Below are 20,989 nucleotides of genomic sequence, written 5' to 3' on the forward strand. Positions count from 1 at the left end.
GCTACCAAAAGCACCTAGTTGAAGTGTAACTTGCTAAGGGGGATTTAACCAAATATCTGAAATAATGTGTTTATATAACTGAGCCAAAAATAAATTCAAAATTGTGTACCCAATTCTTGTTTTTAAAGTCATTAAAGATATATTCTGTATCCACACCGAGAAAAGAACCGTTCAAGAAATCATGGAAAGCAGCAAATTACCACATTCATGCCTGTGTGTATGTAAACTTCGAACGCAACTGTAGTTTTATTACACCTAAGAGCCAATGACTTTCACCCTGTGTGCCTCTTCATTGTACAGTACATAGAATATCTAAACAAAAAACCTTGAATTGTATCAGTGTACTTGAAATAAAGTCAAAATATTAATACAACCCATAAATGTGTGCACTTTGCTATATCAGCTTCATTACAGCAAGGTTTGAGCCACACGTGTTCAAAAAGGATCTTGTGGTAGTTATGAGCTTGGCTTAATCTTCACTCTCAAGGTTATCCACTACTGTATGTGCACACAAGAAAGCTGCAGCACCTGCATTGCAAATCCTCCAATTTTAATTAATGTTGCTCAATACTGACTGAGAAACGACAAACGAACAGAATTAACAGTTGTGAAGCTTTATTGAGTTCAATCGCAGAAATTTTAATGCGTATGTGAATCTCTTGAACCACATTCACAAAGTATTTTTAAAAAAACTGACATAAAAAAAAGAAAAGAAATGCAGTGGGCATTAGTATCAAATTATAAACGTATTTAGAGACAAACGTGTTCAGGCCCTCAACACCCAATAGGGTGGAGATTAAGAAAACTCAGCAGGTGGAATAAGGCCATGATTTAAAAAAAAATAATAATAATAATAATCTAAATCCATTACACAAAAATGAAAAAAAAAAAAATCCAGACAAATAACTAGCTGAAGTCTTTGCAGATTCACATATCAGGGCAGTGAATGAAACACGGGTACAAATGCCTCATCAGAAGCGTAATCACAGCAACAAACGGGAGCTCGCATTAAAGACCAAAACATACCCATCAACATTTTGGAGAATCAATGATGTGACCAAGAGCCACAGAGTGCTGGATGGAATCAAAACATGGCAGACAGCTTAGACTGTAACGGGCATCATCACCAACTGAGTATTTCGTATATATGAAAAGGCTGTACAAAGATGGGATACATAAATCTCACAATAACAAAACTTCCTTCTACTGAGACGCATCCAAAATTAAGATTTACAAATAATAAACACAAAAGTGTCATTAATGACAGTCTTTATTTCAAAAGAAGCCATATAAAAAGGCAATGCATCCCCTTCACTAAAACAAAGAAGGAAAAAAAGAAAGGAAAATGACTTAGACCCACACCGAGCAACTACAAGTCTATGTTACAACATACAGGTGTACCCATCTCAGTGTTTGCTGTCTGCTGAGGCGGAGCGGGAACGAGAGCGGGACTGGGAGCGAGAGCGAGAGCGGGAACGGGAGCGGGGAGACTGTTTGTCCTGAGCCGGTGCAGGTGAACGCGAGCGAGATCTGGAGCGGGACTTGGAGCGAGACTTGGAGCGGGATGGGGATCTGGCTGAGGCCTTGCCCCCTCCTGATGTCTTCTTCTCGGGAGTCCGGCTGGCGGATCTGGATCGGCTCCTGGAGCGGTTGCGGCTCCTGGAGCGACTCTTTGACCGGGAGTAGCTGCGGGAGCGAGAGCGGCTCTTGCTGTGACTGCGGGGGGAGAGAGAGAGAGAAAGCGCGCGCGCGTGCAATTACAACACAATGTTTCTGCTTTTCAAAATAAAATATTAAATCTCTTTTAGCAGTTTGTCAAACTGACTTGAGAACTTGCAAATTCCTGCACAATTTACGGATACAACCCAAAATAAATAAAAAACTTACTTTCTGCTGTCCTCAAACATCTTCAGCTTGCGACCATTCAGTTCTGTCCCATCAAGCTTGGATATGGCATTCTTCATGTCACTGCGGGATGCAAACTCAACCACCCTGCATGAAAAGAGAAATTAGTGGATAAACAGTTCACATTAGGAATACAGAAAGGCTCAACTCAAAAAACAGCAACTCACCCTTCGTTTTTGGTGGGTCTGTGAGCGTCCACAAAGGTAACTTCACCTGCTTTCCTCATCAGGTCCTTCAGGTCCTATTTTTAAAAGCATAAAGGCGGATTAGCAACAGGGAATGAAACCTGAGGTGTCAGTGAGAGCCTTCTCAGACCTGGAGGGAGAGAAATGAACAGGCAGCAAGAAACCACTGAAACTTGGGTCATCTAGTCCTGACGTTTGTCACTTAGTGATAAGCTTCCATTTCAGTGGAGGCCACGTAAACAAAAGAGCCACACAAATTGCATTTTGAGAGTGGACAAGTGTTGCTTTTTCATTTATTTTTTCATTTATTCTTTTAAATTCCTTTGGTACCCTTAAATTATATTTTTAAGCACATAAAACAAAACCAGATTGAATTGTATTATAAAACGCCTGAAGGGTAACATAGAACTGTGTTTGTTTGTTTTTTTGGGTGAACGGATGAATTTCTGTATGCCAACTATTTATACGATTGAGATAATGCTATGTAGTTATAGGCAATACTATGGGTAGGTAGAAAAAAACCCTAATGTGGACTTCCTTTTTGTTGATGTATTAGTTCTAAAGAGATTTGGCTCAACAGAGATACACTGTTTACGTGAGTCCCCTTTAGGACTGTAACTCTACACCCCGTTACCACCCGACCCTAAACAAACCCAATCACATGAGTTTTATGCTACTTACCGCTCCATACCCAGGAAGATATTAGCATAGAGCCACTTGTCCAAATAGCAAATGGGAACCAATGCAGTGTTAAGCCCTTGAGAAACGCCCTCGGCCTTGACTCAGCATCCGGCCTCCACAAGTAAGGAACCACCAGAGATCAAGAAGGAGGAGGGGTGTGCGCCCGACCCAACACCCCCCACAGCTCCATCAGCAACAGAAAAAGACCCAAATGGGAGAGTGTAGGGACCGTGGATTTGAGGGGGGTTACATCAGTCGGGAGTGCCAGCCCACAGAACCTCCAGACTGTGGCTACGGACCTCCTAAGGCTACCGTATCCTGCGCTAGACCACTCTCACCCGTTACTGGGCCCAGCCAAGACTTTACATCAGCGGCAACTGCGTGTAAGGAAAGGCACCAAATGGACACTATTCAGAAAAACAACCAGCAGAGGGCGCTACACACTTGTGACACCCAGTGGAGGGTGTGCATTTACCTCTGATACAAAGGAAACCATATCAGAGCAGCTGTTTAAAAAAAAAATAAAATAAAAACAGTTAAATGTTTTTGTTAGAATGCCTGGCATCAGTAATAACATGTGCTTTTGTGTGGAGAAAAAAAAAGTGTTTAAAAAGAAAAAGTATTTATAAATACTAGGGGGCTTCCTATAGTAAATAGAGAATTGCCTGGTATGTGTTGTTTTCTGTACCTTGTGTGTTTAAAGAAACTGACCCGGCCAATAAAATTTATTTTGCTCCTTTACAAAACTAGGTAATTTTTAAAAAGCTTCTGTCCTGTTGTCTCTTACCTGCCAGCTCGTCCGCGAAGACAGGTTCTCCACAACGAGTCTGTGGTCAGTCCGCACAGGAGGGCCATATCTGCAGAGGCAACAAACACCAGCACAGCTTTGATTACATTTTCTGTAAGGAGCACAGATCCAGTGAATGCATCCAAATCTGGATCTGCCTTTGTGCCTGAAAACACGGCTGGTGTCTCGTCACGTTCACCGTCTACCTTAGAGTTCTGTAAATATTTGAGTTTGCTTCAGAGGTGAAACTCAACACTGGCCAATCCTATTTTAGTGTAGTCCATTAGAGACTCTCAACCCTACTTTTCTGCCACATGTATGCAAATTTGTATATGTGTGTTTATCTTTCCAGCTTGTATAATATTGGTTGAGCTGTCACAGGACTGTATTTGACTTTGGACCAGATAAACTATTGTCACACCCACAGTATCCACATAACAGGATCTTTTTTCACGTGTCTGAGAGGTTTACAACCTAATATCAATATTTAATCTGCATCTGTCCATTTATTATAATTTTATTTATTTAACATCATTATTATTTCTTTTTACATTAATATTATCTTTAAGTGCTTTTTATAAAATTATTACTTTTTGTTCTAAAGGAAGCTACTGAAAATGTGCTGTACCTGGATCCACTGCTGCGAGATTGCCGATAGCCGCCACCGCCGCCACCACCACCGCCGCCGCCTCCGAAACGTCCCATTCCAGGGCCGCCACCTCTTCCTCTTCTGGAGCGAGCATGCTCAATAGTGACCCTGATGGGCAAAAAAAAAAGTTCAATCAGTGTTATCAGATTATATACAAAGTAATTATATCTGATTAAATGTGTGTGCTGCATGTGACTCAGGCATGCGACAGCTCTACCACAGGGAACCTGACGTCATTATTTTGTGATAAGCAAGACTGAGAAAAAGAAGTTATCAACTCAGAGAAATGATTCTTAATAACTTGGAACTAGTTCTCCTTTCCAGCCACTGTCTGAATGTTTACTTCTTGTTTTAAAGGGCCTCATCAGTTGTGTCAACCCTCACAAATGAGCCTTTAAAAGGTCTGTGGCAGTCTAACAGCACAGAAAGAGGAACTGGGATAAAAAAAAGACCAGCCAAGGAAATTTACTTATAAAATGAAGAAGCTGCACGGTCATAGAGTATAAACAGCTTGTAAAGTTCTCAAAAAATAAAACTTATTAGAGCTGCGATAAAGTAGTAAGTACATCTTGCTGGAAAAAAGTCAAATGTAAACACCCACACCCCCCAAATAAGACTTAAAGACAACATCATTACCGTTCACTACACAGTTCTTTGCCGTTTAGCTCATACACAGCATCGTCTGCATCTCTGTGGTCATCAAATTCCTGAAAGGAAGAGGAAAATGTGATTATGTATAAGCAAAAAAAAAAAAAACACTTTGAAAACTCTCACTTTGCACAAAAAGTGCTCAAACTCACCACAAAGCCAAACCCATTCTTCAAGTTGATCTCACGGATGCGACCATAGCCCTTGAAAAACTTCTCCACATCTCTCTCTCTGGCGTGAGGACTCAAGCGTCCAATGAAGACACGGCAGCCACTCATGATGATTTTATCAGCTGAGATGAAAGAATAATTAGTTAACAGCATCTAGCTCAGCGCTTTTACCGCACAAAGTGTTTACCCGTTGCTTTTTATTTATGTGCTAGTCATGTGCTGCCTTTTATGGCCAAGATAAGCAGGCCACACCCCTTGAAACAAAGGTCACATCCGCTGCCAAAATATAAGTTAATCAACCATTTTCTAAATTGAATATTAACCACAAAAAGAAAAAAAAGCAGATAGTTTAAACTACATGTATTTTATGAACCTTTAGCAAAATTATGTGCATCCGTTTTACATTTGCATGACATATAATGTAAAGATAGACTTGCAATACACTCAAGCTAGGGTGAAAAACAGGCCCCTGGCAAACTGAACAAAGCTCAACTGGATCGGAACACGCACCATGATCCCACTCCGGTTTAAACGAGTTTAGTTTAGCTTGTAAGCAAAAAACAGGGCTTAGCGTACTCTCACGGTTCGCAGGCTATTTGCATCATCGAGCTCAAAATGGAAGACGGTTTTGTATGGAGGTGTTGACTGAAACCGTACAATCATCTTCACGGCTAAATTGTAATTTAAAGCGCGTTTATCAATATTTAAAGGTATTTCCACAAATTTTCTTCTTATCCGATACGAAATGTGCAGAGAGCACAACAACGGCACATAAGGGTCCCGTTAAAACAGCTCAATGAATCTCTGATCTGCATCAAAGAAGGAAAAAAAATAGTCCGATTGCATTGCAGCTAATCAGTAATGATTAAATAATCGATTCTCTCCGATTATGAGACACCTGAAAAATGATTTGAGGCCTTGCCAATCGGCCCCAGATAAACCATCGGCGTCGATTATTAGTGCAATCCTACCTTAAATTAGGGGATCGCTGGTAAGGGGATGTAAAAGACTGCGGATCTGACAAATAACGTGCTATATTAGCTGGGTAACAGTAAGCACAAGCAGGCCTCACCACAATCTCGCTCTTGACGCTCGCCTCGAGGTCATCCCCAGCTAGCCGAAGCTAGCCTGTGACCTAATTTCGGTTTCAGCGCGAAGAACGCGCCAATTTAACGTTTGAAAAATCGCAAAATCCTTGAAATAACACAAATACGCTTTAATAACAGCTCACCTGTTTCTTCGTTCCTAACAGAGCTGCTTGGGCGTTGTTGCTTTCGCTGCTGGTTCTCTCGTGCCCAAAGTAGGTCACCGACTGTGCTGAATCAAAATGGCGAGTGAGCATAAAAAGAGCAGAGACCGCAAAATGCGTTGCTGCCTTCACAGTGTCACGTGATTGCAGCAGGTAACGCTTAACTAGGTTTACGCTGTTAGAGCCATGGGCTTTACCCCCAGTAATATTTACAGCTAAAATAATAAACCATCCACATAAAATAACCAAAATGTGTGCAAACGACAAACGAGTACATGCAGTAAGGTTAGGGTCTTCGAATACTTAAAAGGAGGATAAGACACAGATTTGGCAACTCAGAACAGCCTATTCTTGGGTACGCAACGTTCTGCATGCCTTAACCTTAAGTAATTTTCATATAGTTACAATGATTTTACTCCTTTGGTATAGTTTATGATATTATTTCCTTGAGGATTATTAAAATTAGTACATAATATATCACAAGAACGGTTATTTTTCAAGAAAATTAAAACATTTTTTCCACATCCTGTATCGCAAGCCCTACGGGCCTCATTTACTAACCGTGCTGAAGCACAAACCTAAGCGTAAACCGTGCGTGCGGACTTGCCACTCACAAAAATCTTACTCTGTTTATCAATATCAAATTTGTTTGTTCTTTATAAACCAATTTATAAGTACCTCTGACCATGGCATGAACAAATGAAGGCCTGTGTTAGGAAATTAAAACGCGTCTTTAAAATAACTACTATTACTACTACTAATAATAATAATGTTGAACACATTTTTCCAAAATACCACAAGCTAATGCACAGAATAATAAGAATAAAAAATAGAATTGCATGTAAAAATACAAAATACTGCATGTAAAGCTGTAGACTTTGACCTTTTAATTTAAATCTTTTTCTTGTATTCCTTATTTCACCATATCAAATCTTAAACTAGCTTATCTTTCTTTGAAAAGGACTTTTTATTGCAATCCAAACTTCTTTTTTTTCTTTAACTTCATCTGGCTTCCTGTTTGTTACCTCCACCAAGGAGGCAATGCTTTCGGTATTATTTGCATGAGTGCCTGTCATTCTGTCTGTAAACAAGATAGCTTGAAAAGTTTTGAATTAATTCTGATAAAACTTTGTAGGGGTGTAGAGTGAGGTCATGTTAATGATCCATTAAAATCTGTCTTACATCCACTGATGTTTTCAAGGTGAACTTCATGATTTATTGATCAACATCTGACAAAAAATGTTGTAACCTGTTTCGTGTGTATTGTCGACATATAAAAAATACCTTAAAAGACTTGAAATATTATGTCACATTTGACCTCTGATCTCTTCTTCAAGGTCAAATACGGTCAGACTTACATAAAATGACTTTTATCTTAATACTATGCTTAGAATCCCACAGCCTTTCTTTGTATTGGCAACATTTAGGAAACAATACTGGTAAACTGGGATTCTAAGTATCACACGGATAGTCCCAATTGACCTCTGATCTCTCTTTTACATTTCATATATGCCTTTCTTTCAAGTTGACCAAAAAATGTGTTATTCTTACTGCACTGCAAACATTTATTAATTATTTTTCTTTAACTATTCACACTCCAGTGGAAACATTTTGGAAAGCTGTGCCTTTTCTAACTTTCTGTTTGTTTGTTTCAGTTCGGACCTTCCTTCCTGTCTTTTCTTACAGGTGCAGGCTTCTTTCTTGCAACATTGTCGCCAATTTCTCTGCTTCAACAAACTCATTAAAACTGTACAAACCCTGTTCTTGTATTTCCATGTATCTTTGCACATTTAAATAAATTGCTGCACCTCGTTCACCTTTTCCTATTAAAATATAAAGAAATGAGGGGTGGTTCATGATTCTTTCACAGTACTGTACATCCAAAAGATAATAAAATTAAGTATTTTATACTAAAAATGTGAATGATAATTTGAAATATACAAATATATGTGTTATGGTCCTCCAGTGCCCATATTTTGGACTATAACAGAAGAAGCCAGGCATCACTTAGGATTCCATCTCTTTTATTCTAGCACTATCATCATTGTTAAAATTGTCCTGGGTTAGGAAAAACAAATACAAGGTTTAGGTTGACACAGTACAACAGAAAAAAAAATACCTGTCTGGTTTGCTCTGTAGAAAGTGTTGAAGACTTTTGAGCATGTGGTACTAATCACTGTACACTCCCTCTCCCTATCAACTCAAAATGAACCAAAAAGTTGATCACAGCACACTTTGAAAAAACTAAGAATATGCCAACAAATAGGGAGATACGGTAGCTTATTTATGAACAAGAAGAAAATAAAATTAAAAAGTTAATTTGCACTTTTGAGCCCATTTATGAATGGGATGACTGTCACTACTACAAGTTATGTGATTTCCTTCCTGAGAAAAGAAAGCTGTCCTTCAACGCACCACAGCAGGAGAGGTGGGGAACAAAGATTCAAACACGTGGCCTCGTCTTCTTCAAGCAAGGAGCAGGTCTTCATCGTTATAACAGTTTCTTATTCAGGGTCCAAAGTCATTGATGTTGTCTTTTACTGACATGTATGCTAAACCTACAGTGACTGGAACTAATTTTACGACATCACAATTTCTCCCCTCTGAGAACGTGAGCTTCTCTCTCTCTATCTCCTCATAATGACTCATTATTTTAAAAGGCTCAAATACTTTCTGTAAAAACATCACTGGGGAAATCAATCAGTGTAATATGTACTTAGTTAACAGTTTTATATTAGGAAAAATGCTCTTTTATACTGTTGCGATATTATCACCAGTCTAATGTCCATAGGATTCATATCTAAGAAACTGTCTACCTCAGTTTAGCATGACAGGAACTAGTTACAAGGACTAGCATGGCTCTGTAAAAAGGTCACATAATCCTCCGCTAACACCTCTAACATGTTGTATATGGCTTGTTTAATACTCACAAACACTGTGCAACAACCTCCTTTTTTGGTTGGAACCAGGTGTCTCTCTGTGACTGGTCCCAGTCAAGAAAAACACCCACAGGTCTTTTTTTTCCCAGTCCTACGCCTTGGTCTGATTAAACAAACACAATATAACTGTGAGCTTTAGCGATGTTTACCTGCTGACTGTAACTCGATATTAACTGTACAGGCATAACATGGACTTTATGTTGTCTTTTAAATCTAGGCAAGAGAGCCAACGGGGATATTTAAAACGAACATTATCTTTAAAGACTTCTGCAATTTAGAGGAAAACACTGAATGTCTGTCGTTCTTTCTCATGGCAGCTCGGTCTCAAAGGTGAAAAAGATGTCATCCAGGGGAAATCTGTCTGTAAATGTGTATTTTCCCTTTCTGTAAGTTAACGCACCTTTATAATATAAAGATCACTTGGATATAAAAGTATAGACAAAATGTGTTCTGGGTCACAAAGTCAATATTTGTCAGAGTAGCAGCTTGACTTTCTTTGTGTTTGTGTCTCTGAGATGTTCACAGATCGTGACTGGGCTGCCCGAGGCTGTGTGCACAGCAGCACTGTTTGCCCTTGATTGTTTCAAACCGTCTATCTTTAAAACAAGCTTGAACGAAGGTAATCACTTTAAAAAATAGAAGAAGGAGCTTCTATCTGAAGTAAGTTAAGTGGGATCTTTTGTTAATTTCTTTCCACATGCAGGACTTTTACTCACTCAGATTAAACTCAGGGAACAATCAAATCTTTTTCTTTTTTTTTACCCGTTAACCCTCTAAAATGGCCAAAGAAAAGTTCCAAACAAAGAAAGCCGAATCAACAACATCAGGCAAAGGCCACATAGAGGTTATCGAACGAGAACTTGTTGGAGTCGAGCAGATTCTTGCTGACGTCACCATCCAGTGTCTATGTGGTCATTCTACAAAAGCAGCTCTGAAGGCAGGGCAGGGAACAAGGCTGACAAAGATTTCAAAGTTTGTGGAAAAGACTAATAATAACATACTACAAACTTCAGATCTACAAGTAGTCACTGTCAAAATCAGAGACGCACTTCAGGGCTCAGGGAAAAGCACGCCCTCGTCATGCTGTCGTCTGTTGAAAGGACAAACGGCTTCTCTGTAAGTCTGTAGGCCTGAAGTGTCTGGCAGCAGCTCTCTTTTCAAAAAGGAAACTCTTCTTTTCCTGCCTCTTTTACGCAGAGGACAAACAGTATGAGGTCAGGTGGTTGTTCAAGCCTACTAATGCCATCAGAAGCAGTGGTGAGAAGGTCCAGAGGTCACGTCACACCCTGGTGTGACGACAGCTGTGGGAGGAGCCCGAGCCAGCGGCCGTGGCTCCAGACGGCGACGAAGGGTCCTCATCGCTCGACTCGTTATGCTCCTCTTTGTGAAGGCCGAGGCTGATGTGGCTCTGCAGGGCAGCCGGGGTTAACCACTCCTTGGGTAGGCAGCTCTGCAGGAAAGGGATGCAGGAGCTGAAGTACGCCAGTCTGTTGACCCAGCGGGGGATTTCCCGTCCACACAGCAACTGAAAAAAGTTTGAATAAGTGATGATAAGAGATGTATCCCACATACTGTCTTTGTTTTAGCTGTTTTAGTGCACAAGGCATTTAAACATTAGAAGAAAATGTGGTTATAGACGGTTATGTGGATGTGTTCCTTATTTCTCTTTCTGTATAATGAAGTTAAAGTCTAGCGACTGACTAGCAGACCTCAGTAAAGACACAAATACAAAGCTATGATGGAATTACTGAAACGGAGACAGACATATGCTAATTTATACACTCTGCAGTGTCTAAGGCTACGTTCACACTGCAGGTCTTAATGCTCAATTCTGATTTTTTTGATCAAATCCAATTTTTTGTCTGCTTGTTCACACTATAAATAAAATGTGACAGCAAACGCGCTCTAGTGTGAACCCTCAAAGCGGCCCGCATGCGCAAAAGAAGACGTCACACACAACGCGCTCTGTTTAGACCCAGACCAAACAGTACTGTTTGACTGATGGCCTTAATATAAAGACTTGTTTCGGACTTTACGTTTCCCAATTTTGCTTTAAGTTATAAAGTTATTTTATTATTTACATATGGCCTAATAATTATCCTTATTGCTGTTTTAGAGAGGAGCGGTGCTTCAAAGGATAGTTGCAGATTTCTGTCAGAATCTGCAGATTATACAGTACAAATGAAATGTTCACGTTTCTCCAACGTTGTGTTCCCAACAGTTTCACTGGATGGCCAGGAAGCGTTCGCGATGTCTTATCGGGCGCTGATAATTGGCGTCTGTCTTGTGTCAGTGACGTAAAAGATGGATTTAATGCGACATGATCGTTCAAACAGCAGTCGCTTTCTAAAACATCAGATATGTATCGGATTCAGTACCACATACGAAAGTGACCCAGATCAGATTTGGACATATCGGATTTGTGCTGTTTACACTGACATGCCATGATCGGATATGGGTCACATAGGGTCAAAAAAGTCGGATTTGATGCGCTTTCGCCTGCAGTTAGGCTACGTTCACATTGCAGTCCGAAAAAGTCCAAAACAAGTCTTTATATTAAGGGCCATCAGTCAAACGATACTGTTTGGTCTGGGTCTAAACAGAGCGCGTTGTGTGTGACGTCTTCTTTTGCGCATGCGGGCCGCTTTGAGGGTTCACACTAGAGCGCGTTTGCTGTCACATTTTATGTGTAGTGTGAAAAAGCAGACAAAAAAATCGGATTTGATCAAAATATCAGAATTGAGCATTAAGACCTGCAGTGTGAACGTAGCCTTAGTATCATACATTTTGTTTTGATGCACGCTCAATCATCCAGGTAAGGAAATCCCAAATTTTTTTTTAGATTTCCTTACAGCTTTTTGGGGGTACATCCTACATTTCCCAAGATGCAGCTTGACCAAGTAATGCAATGCTACTGCAGGATGTTTTTTCTTTAATTAGGTTTTTATTGGTAAGCCACCAATAAAGAGGCAGAAAAAACGACTAAGACTAGTGCATTAGTGCCCTTAGCGATGCTCACATTCATACAGGGATTTCTTTATTTTGTCCACTTTAAGCACTTTATCTACTTCATACCTCGTAGTTAACTTTGCAGGCACGTGTTTGAAAAGAACATTTGCATAATACTGCACGGTAATTTACCATGTAGCTTTTAAGGAAGTTCATCCAAAACCCCAAATTGCTGACCTCATAATGGTGCAGGAGGAAAAGGACAGCAAGGGTTGTCTTCAAAAAGTTCCTACCTCAACAAATACCATTTCATTCATGAATGAAATTCCTAGTGTGGATTTTGGTGGCATGACTGCTTGACACGAAGCTTACAAAGCATTACTAAAAAATTACAAACAGGCAGTGTGTTGTTAAACAAAACATATTAAGTTATCTTAGCAAAGCTGATAACCTTCTATCTGTCATAATCCTAGGGTCTTTGCTATTTTTCGATTATTTGTGACTAGGGACTTCTTGCATAGCTTTTTGAGTTTCTGTTTTTCTTCCTTTATAGAATGCTTCTGGGTTTTTTTTAATTATTCTTGTACAGACAGTGTTATAGTCTAGTTTCCATGGAATTACAGTTTCTACTTTGAGTTTATTGTTCTTCATGTGTTTACTTCCCTTAGGGTTTCCCTAATTTTTCCTTCCTCTGTCTCATCCTTCTCTTTTGTCTTTGACCTGCAGGCCTTCTTTGTCTGTGTCTTCGTGTTAACGTCTGAATATCTTTATCTAGATATAAAACCCCAAAGCTGGATGCTTTACAACTACTAAACTGTTTGTCCTTTTATTGTTCTTCTCCTGTGGTAGTTTGATGCTGAATGAACCTCCTGAACCACAGAAGGCACTTTTACAACTTTCACTAAGACTGCTTGTAATGACTTAACTGTGTAGCTCTAAATGCATTCCTGTGCACAAATTTTCACTTGAAAGGGAAGATTTCTTTTGTCTTTTTTACAGGTTTTTACTTAGACCTAGAGGAACATAGTTGTATGAGACTGACCTCAGACAGCGAGGAGGAGAAGTGGTTGCAGTTTTTGTGCATTAGATGGTAGGCGTTCCCTTTGAACTCTTTACCGAGCTCCTCCATGATTTTATCTATGTCCTCCTCTGTGAAGTCAGTGGTGCCCAAAACAATGGCCTCCCTGTTTAAAAGCAGAAAGAGTTACGTGAGCACACTTACCTCCACCATTCACAGCATCACAGTGCACTGTATGCTAAAATGAAGCACGCTCACTTGAATTTGAATGTCTCTCCCAGTTCGGCAGCATTGCCGGGGTTGATTTCAAAGATGCCACTGAAAGGGTATGGATGGCCTCCGTATGCAAATTCTGTGTGGCAGAGGACAAAGAGGCAAACACAGGTTAGCGCTTTGAATGAAAGCACTAAGCAACTGTAATTACACAGAAGCACACAATTAATCACAGACACACTGTTCTTAAATCATTAGGCCTGGTTAATTGCAGGTCTCTCAGCCCTTTGTTTACAGCCTTCTTAGGAAAAACTGTGATCAACAAAGTATTGCATAGAGATGCTTAAACATGTAGCTAAATACAAGTTAGTAAATACTAAGTTAACTAAACTACACCCATAAAACCTCCACCTGATTTTGTCCAAAAGATGGACTAAATGCAACCAAGTCTACGCGTTTTATACTTTATTATTAGGTCCAAAGTAGCGTTAAATCAGCGGCAGTATATTAAATTCATGGGTCATTAATTCAAACTCAGGTTATTATGAGTAAATTCCATTAATGGAGTCATTTCCTCTCCCCTAGTAAAGCCCATATTTTCACTATCATCATATTTCTCTGTGCAGAGAGCCAATATTTCCAGTTGCAAGGATGTAATGGATTCCCAGTGATCTGGTTTCATGCTGGTTTCGGCCTCTATTTTAAAACCACACACACACACACACACACACACACACACACGCACGCACGCACGCACGCACGCACGCACGCACGCACGCACGCACACACACACACACACACACACACACACACACAGTGAGTCAGTGATGACTCAACCCAGGGAAATGGGGTCATGATATTAGGAACATAACCCGTAATTCCATTTTTAAAACCAGACTTCATCTGTGCAGTGATGCACCGCTCCGAGCTTCCACTCTTAGTGTTATTCTGATGCCACTAACTTGGATTTCAGAGACATACAGGAAGCCCCATTCTTACCTCTCCCATAAATCTCAATGCCTGAGTGGAAGACACCAATGCCCAGATTGGACGTGTATTCGTTTATCCAATACTGCAGAGAAACACAGAGAGAAGGAAAGAGTCAGGAAGGAGAAACCATGCGGCTGCTCTGCAGAATCACACTGCGACCTATAATAGTGCTGTCTCATACTTTATTACCAAATAAGAAGTGAACGGCTTTGACTGCACATGCATCTTTTAGTGCATTTTGGACATTTTTCAACTTTCTTGGCATTTTTAGAATACATTTACTCTCTATACTGTTTGTATAGGCCTGTGCAGTAAAGCTATACCAGAAGCTTGCTCTGTACAAAGGTGACGAAGCCTTCCCGCCAGCGGCTCTAAAGTTCACTTTTTTATAATGTTCAATTAAACCAAAGTGTGGATTACATGGTGGAATATTTCTTGGCCTGGAGGAGTGAAACTACATAGTATAGCTATAGTTTTCTGTTACCTCTGGAGAGAGCCAAGCTAACCTTTTCCATCCATTTTTATGCTTAGTTAACCTAGCTACCACTCAGTTTCTGCTACATTTAGGTTCTTTTTTTGTAGTTTTCCATTGTACACGAACACCATGGTGGCTTTTAAATAACAATACAATACAAAAGTCTACAACCAAGAGACGTTTTTAATGAATTCAATTCATACAGGGGGTTTAGAAGCAGTTGCTAACCACTGGTTACACTAAAGAACATGAAGTCCAGATTAGACCTTGCCAGAAAACATCTAAATGAGCCTGAAAAGGTCTGAATAAATGTTTGGAAAGATGAAACAGAAATGAAATTGCAAAAGAAAAGTAATTGCTCCTGATCTGAAATATGCCACATTATCTGTCCAACATGGTGGTGGCAGTGCTATGGCATGGGCATGTATTCTGACATCAATGCTCAGATTCAACCAATTACTGCAAAACAGACAGAGCTTCACAGAGTAAATGGACCATGGCCCACAGCATACTGCAAAAGCAACCCAAGAGTTTCTTAAGGCAAAGACATGGGATATTCTTCAATGGCTAAGGCAGTCACCTGATCTCAGCCCAGTAGAGCAGCTTTTCAGTTACTGAAGACAAAACTGATACAGAAAGACCCGCAAACAATCGGCAAGGAAAGCCTTTTGCTGCAGTAAAGGCTGGGCAGAGCATCTCAGGAGAGGAAACGCAGCATTTGGTGATGTCCCAGGCGTCTTGATTTCAGGCAGTCAAAGTATTAAATACAGTCCTTAAATATAAGATTATGGTGGCTTGTACAATTAATTTGGAGCCTCTGAAAAAGCAGTTCCTACAAAAATAAGGGAACATTTTGTGAAACCTCTTGAATTAAAGTTAAAAGTTGACACTTTAATCACATCTTAACTGATTTCACACCCACTGTGGTGCTTACATCAACAGGAGCAAAATTTTAAAGCCTGTGTCTTTGTCTAACAAATAATGGCCCTAACTGGTTTGTATATTACTGCTTTAATAATAAATGACTTGTTAAAAATTCTTATACTACCATCTTGACTATAGTGTTTTCAGCTGCTTTGCATATTTAGAAATAAGATATATCTGCACTTTAAACAGGACACAAAGTGGATATAAATACAGATGTGGACACAAATGTGCAGATTTAATTTGCGTGTCAGTGATGTGAGGATTCCTATTAGCACATGTCTATGTGCTTTATTTCTCCATGTTGTGTGCAGGTCATCTGACTGTTGCAAGGTTTTTAGTTTAGCATAAAATGCTTGTCCTGTAGCAGAATACTACAATTGCTCCTACTGTTGGTAGAAATTATTTAAATTAATTTACCTGCTCTTTAGAGCATGAATCAATGCATTTGTTGGCTTTACCTACACATTCTTATTCAGACTGCAAAAGCATTGGCATACCAGCATCCACTGAGAACGCCCAGTGATGGATAGATTTGCCACAGGACAGCATTGCGATCAATCACAGACTGGACTACGGGAGGAAATTTTACCCATCATCCTTTGTTGGTGGTGTTGTGAGCCAACCTGCTTGCCCTTCACTGCAGACAGTTATGAGATAATTCACTGAAGGTCCAAAGCTCCCTCACCCAACACCCACCGACACTCCCCTATCCTCAGACACCCCAGGGAAAACATGCTAAGAGCCATCCTTGCTACCCCAGCTGTCCCTTATTAATAATAAATCATGTTTCCGGACGTAGAATAATACAATAAAAGCATTTCCACCGCATTGCTTTGTGTCAGCAGGCTCTCCTCATGTTTTTGCAGTGACCTCCTGCCTTTTAGCTCTCACATGAGGGATGGAAGAATAATACAACCAGAAGGAAACAGTCTACAAGGACAAACATTTCCAATGACTTGACTTCCCCGAGAGTGCACAAACAACCGAGTCCCATTAGCGGAGCTTTCTTTTATTTCCTGCCTTTGCAGATAAAGCATGCATCGCTGCACACATCTACAAATCGCTTAGATTTCATTTCAGAGATGATTGATTCATCATCCTCGTCGATTTGCTCTCATCCTGCTGCTTCCTCTTCTTGTCGTGCTGAATTCCCCACAAATTATTTAAGGCTGACTTTGGCTGTCACCGCCCTCGTGATCACTTTTTCCCAGTTTAACAACAACAACATGACCTGTTAAGTCCCAGCACAGTGGAGCCACCACCCTGGAATTTAATCAGCTGTTTAAGCAGCTGTTACTTCTGCTGCCACAATGAGATCCTCATCTGTGAGATAGTTTGAAGTTATCAGGAGGGAGCTGCCAGGTCCAAAGCTGCACCTGGCTTCGTGTGTGGTTGTACGCAAGTGCGTGCCAGTATACACTCTCAGTTCTGGCGTGAATCATGACTGTATTCCTTCTCCAAACAGTCTTAAAGCTTGGAGATGAAAGCACTTGTTGAAATATTTAACTTCACTAAGAATAGAAAAATGTGGGATTCAAATACCTAGTGGGGAAATTTCTTGCTTTAAATATCAGCTCTACAGTTTTATTTTACAAGTGAGAACCTTCCCTTTAAGAAATCTTCAGGAACAGTTCTCCAGGCTTTGTGGAGACCAGTCTATGACTTATAGTGACTCTCTTGCATGTTTTTTCTATCCAGGTTTTTACTGCATATACAGTGGGATTACTGTCATGCTGAAAAATGAAGGTGTTGTCAGATGCTTTCCACATGGTATTACATGGTGTCTCACTTTTCTCATGGTACTTTTCTCTGACCTGTGTCAGGTCTTTGTTGGATTTTCCCCCTAATTCTTAATGACTTTCACATACTTTTAATCTGCTGTAGATAGTTTTTAAGGCTGACACTTCTTTTGTCCATCCTGAGATATGACAAGGTTTTGACTGATAGCTGTTTTGGTGCCTTATTAGTAAAAAAAAATGTTATGCCTGTCAAATTGTGTTATATTTGCCATTTTTCATAGAGTCAACAAAAGAACAATTTTTTTCATGACAGGCTGTTAGTAACAAAAGTGCCTAAAGATACAGTTTAAAATGGGTTCTTTGCTAAGCTGTCTGTCTGGTTCATCCCTTGAGTTAAGTGCTTTTTTTATGCTTGAATGATTCATAGTTCTGTGGTAAGTGGCTTAACAAAAAAACAAAAAACACTTTTGAAAACAGTCGTGTATAAAAAGTGGACTGAAAATGAGTGAAAAAGCACCAAATGTCTAAAGAAAAACTCTGAAGGACCTTCAGAAAGCTTGGAGAACTATTGCTGATGACCACTTTAAAGTTTACAAGAAAGCCTGGATCCTCAAAATATAAAGAAATGACACATGCCTCAAGATTTCTGCACATTACTTAATTACTCATGAATGGTTTTTTTTTTATATATTTTTAAAATTCTCTTCTGTCCTGGCTTTGAGATGTAGCTAAAGTCCATCATTTTCTTCATTATTAGACTTTGTCTTGGATACTGAGTGAAATCCCTGAATTTACAACACACTCTGTGTTTGTTGTTGCACAGAATCGTATTTTATTTGTCTGCATGCTGCTAAATGATAACACTGTTTCAATCTAAATGGAGGAATTCTGCATAAGATTCACACAGGACACTGCTCAGCAGTACAGTATGCAAAAACAGGCAGTGGGTCCAAGTCTGAATGAGGACCCTTGTCCTTTGCTGGTGTGTTTGTGTATGCATATCATGTGAATCCCAGGCACAGAGACAGAGGTCAGAGGATTGAGGGAGTCTCTTGTTTCACAGGTCTGTGGTTGCCTAGTGGCCTATAAAACAAAATTTTCCTAACATTCTTCTCTTCTTTCTTACTTTCTTCAATTTAAATGTCAGAGATAAATGATTCCACATGCCAAATGGAGCTCACAGCTAAATAATGTCTAGAATAAAACAATGTAGTCACGTCTGCAGCAGACCAACCTACATGCTACGAAACCACCCAGGCTCTTCTGGCGTTGCAGTAAATCTTTGAAGGTGGGTGTAACAGCAAAAATTTATACCAAAAAAATGCTTTGTTTTAGTGTGATACTACAAGAATGTGAAGTGGAAACCTCTGCGTTAAAAGTGGTACTGTAAGAGTGGACTTTGCTGCAGGTACCCCACTCCCTGGTTTTCAAAGCATGAGCACATGTGGATTCCTTCACTCCCCAAGCCATTGTTCTGAGTGTAAATACCAAACAGAGGACAGTGACTAAAAAGAAAACAGAAAGGAGTGCACTTTGGTTCAGGTGGATCCTTACCATATCATACACGTTAAGGATGACGGGTTCATTAGCCATGGTTTTAACCTGAGCTGGAAAGGCAAACCTTAGTCCGCGTTTTAAGGTTGTCAGCACCTCCTCACCCTGTGGAGTCACAGGGCCACACGGTGGACGGCAGGAGCTGCAACGGGCAGACCTCTGCAGGAGGGACGGCCGATGCTCATTCCCCCACAAGGCAACAAAACTGCATGGACGCAGCTCCACGCGTAAAAGTCTAAAGAAAGTGGGCAGCTGAGGGCTGAGATAGATGTCACGGAGCCATTACGACAAGTACGGTCAGGAACTCAGATCCGAGCAGGGCAAAGCGAGGTGCAGCAGTGAAAGAGGCCCATCTCCGAGCCCCGAAATATAGTCAGCTGTTAAGGGAAATCGATGGTGGCAGCAGGCGCGTTTGCGTAATAACAGCAACCACGGCACTCAGCTCACAGCATCAGATCAGGGGTGATGATGTGATCCATAGCCGACACGAAGGCCCTGCATGCACTGAAATCCGAGGCGGGTGCCCTCCTGTCATCATGAGCGAAAAGGCGACAGCTAGAGCAGATGGAAGTCGAGGATGGAGGCGGAGTGCGGGCCATTTTCACGCGGAGGATGATGGAGCAACTGCGGGAGGGAAAGACTCCTGGGCCATGGCGGTTAATTACAGCTGATGGGGGAGTCAAGTTCAGCAGGAGCATCCCCAGCCGGTGCTGCTGCTACTGCTGGTCAGCATCCAACATCCTCTTCGTAGAGAAGGGGGGACAACCGACTCAAACCTCCGCGATACGACCCCCCAAACATCACCGATCCTCTCCCCGAAGGCTTTCAAATCGGTTTCACCAAGTCCCGAAGCGGCCGAGATGCATCCGTATTGTGCGGCTATTATCCAGCTCTGGCTCTGCCTCCCCGGTTGATTACATCATATGTGCCTGCAAGGCATCCTCCAACAGCTGATGGGAGACAGAGCCGCTGGTGGGAGTACGGGAGCACATTTTGTTACAAAAGACACCTCTTTACTATTTCTGTCAGCCAGCTCGACAGACTGAAATGCTCTTAATGTTCCACCTCCATGTTTTAAACTTAAACCGATTTAGGGAACACTCGGTTTAAATGAGAGAAATGATTTCAGTGTTTTGTGTACTTAAAAAAAAAAAAAAAAACTCAACTGGTGCTACACTTGAACACAAAAAGGAAAAAATACTCTTAATATTCGCAAATCCACTTTTACTTTGAAAAACAAACAGACCACATCCGGTGTTGGTCAACGTCCAAATTTCCAACCAAAAAAATAATAAAAATAAAAAGGAAAAAAGAGAGAATTTATAATTTCTCTTTAATGTCAAAATAATGAAATTATTTGTTTTCGTGTTTCGGAAATCTGTTTTTTTTTTTTTTTTAAAAAAACGAAACTCACTAACCAATAACTTTAAATGTAAAAAAAAACTACTTTGACGACATTAAAAACTTAAGATGTGCACGCTTTCCTAATTTACCATCATTTTAGAAGCTTAGATGTAAATTTGGATGAATAAATTAATCCGCTTATGATAAAGTATATTGGCTGGATGGGCACTTTGTTTGGAACAAATAAATACAATTACAGATCAAACTATTTTCAATCCACAGAGAGGATTACATGAAATAGGATAGCACAATTAATACACATGCAGATGATCATGAAACATATACTAACTTGCTATATTTGCTTTAAATGTATATATCTATATATATATATATAAACCTCCCCCTTGAATTAGTATTTCACCTGCTTAATGTCACCTCAGTTTTGACCCTCAAAACTAAATACAACATTGTAGTTTATAATTAAATGGCTCACAATTCTAAACACATCCTGGACTTGCAGTTCTCTCTGACATTCCTTACTGAATACTTTTTATTTTGTGCAATCTT

At 40.2% G+C, this 20,989-nt stretch overlaps 2 protein-coding genes across 2 annotated transcripts; both read right to left on the minus strand.

Moving 5' to 3' along the window:
- Positions 1–598: 598 nt before the first annotated feature.
- On the minus strand, positions 599–6,385 carry srsf5a (serine and arginine rich splicing factor 5a). Its single transcript, XM_063499289.1, has 8 exons — positions 6,257–6,385; positions 5,008–5,147; positions 4,844–4,914; positions 4,187–4,315; positions 3,559–3,628; positions 2,073–2,146; positions 1,888–1,992; positions 599–1,716 (listed from the first exon to the last, which is right to left on the minus strand). Exons 2-8 carry the CDS (start codon positions 5,131–5,133, stop codon positions 1,407–1,409), a joined length of 885 nt encoding a protein of 294 aa, XP_063355359.1. The 5' UTR covers positions 5,134–5,147; positions 6,257–6,385; the 3' UTR covers positions 599–1,406.
- Positions 6,386–9,261: 2,876 nt separating this feature from the next.
- Positions 9,262–19,231, minus strand: LOC134645729 (deubiquitinase DESI2). Its single transcript, XM_063499293.2, has 5 exons — positions 19,079–19,231; positions 14,393–14,465; positions 13,439–13,532; positions 13,205–13,346; positions 9,262–10,738 (listed from the first exon to the last, which is right to left on the minus strand). The coding sequence occupies exons 1-5, from the start codon at positions 19,115–19,117 to the stop codon at positions 10,493–10,495; spliced, it is 594 nt and encodes a 197-aa protein (XP_063355363.1). The 5' UTR covers positions 19,118–19,231; the 3' UTR covers positions 9,262–10,492.
- Between the last annotated feature and the right edge of the window lie 1,758 nt (positions 19,232–20,989).

Source organism: Pelmatolapia mariae, linkage group LG16_19, assembly GCF_036321145.2.
Source record: "Pelmatolapia mariae isolate MD_Pm_ZW linkage group LG16_19, Pm_UMD_F_2, whole genome shotgun sequence".
Taxonomy (NCBI): domain Eukaryota; kingdom Metazoa; phylum Chordata; class Actinopteri; order Cichliformes; family Cichlidae; genus Pelmatolapia; species Pelmatolapia mariae.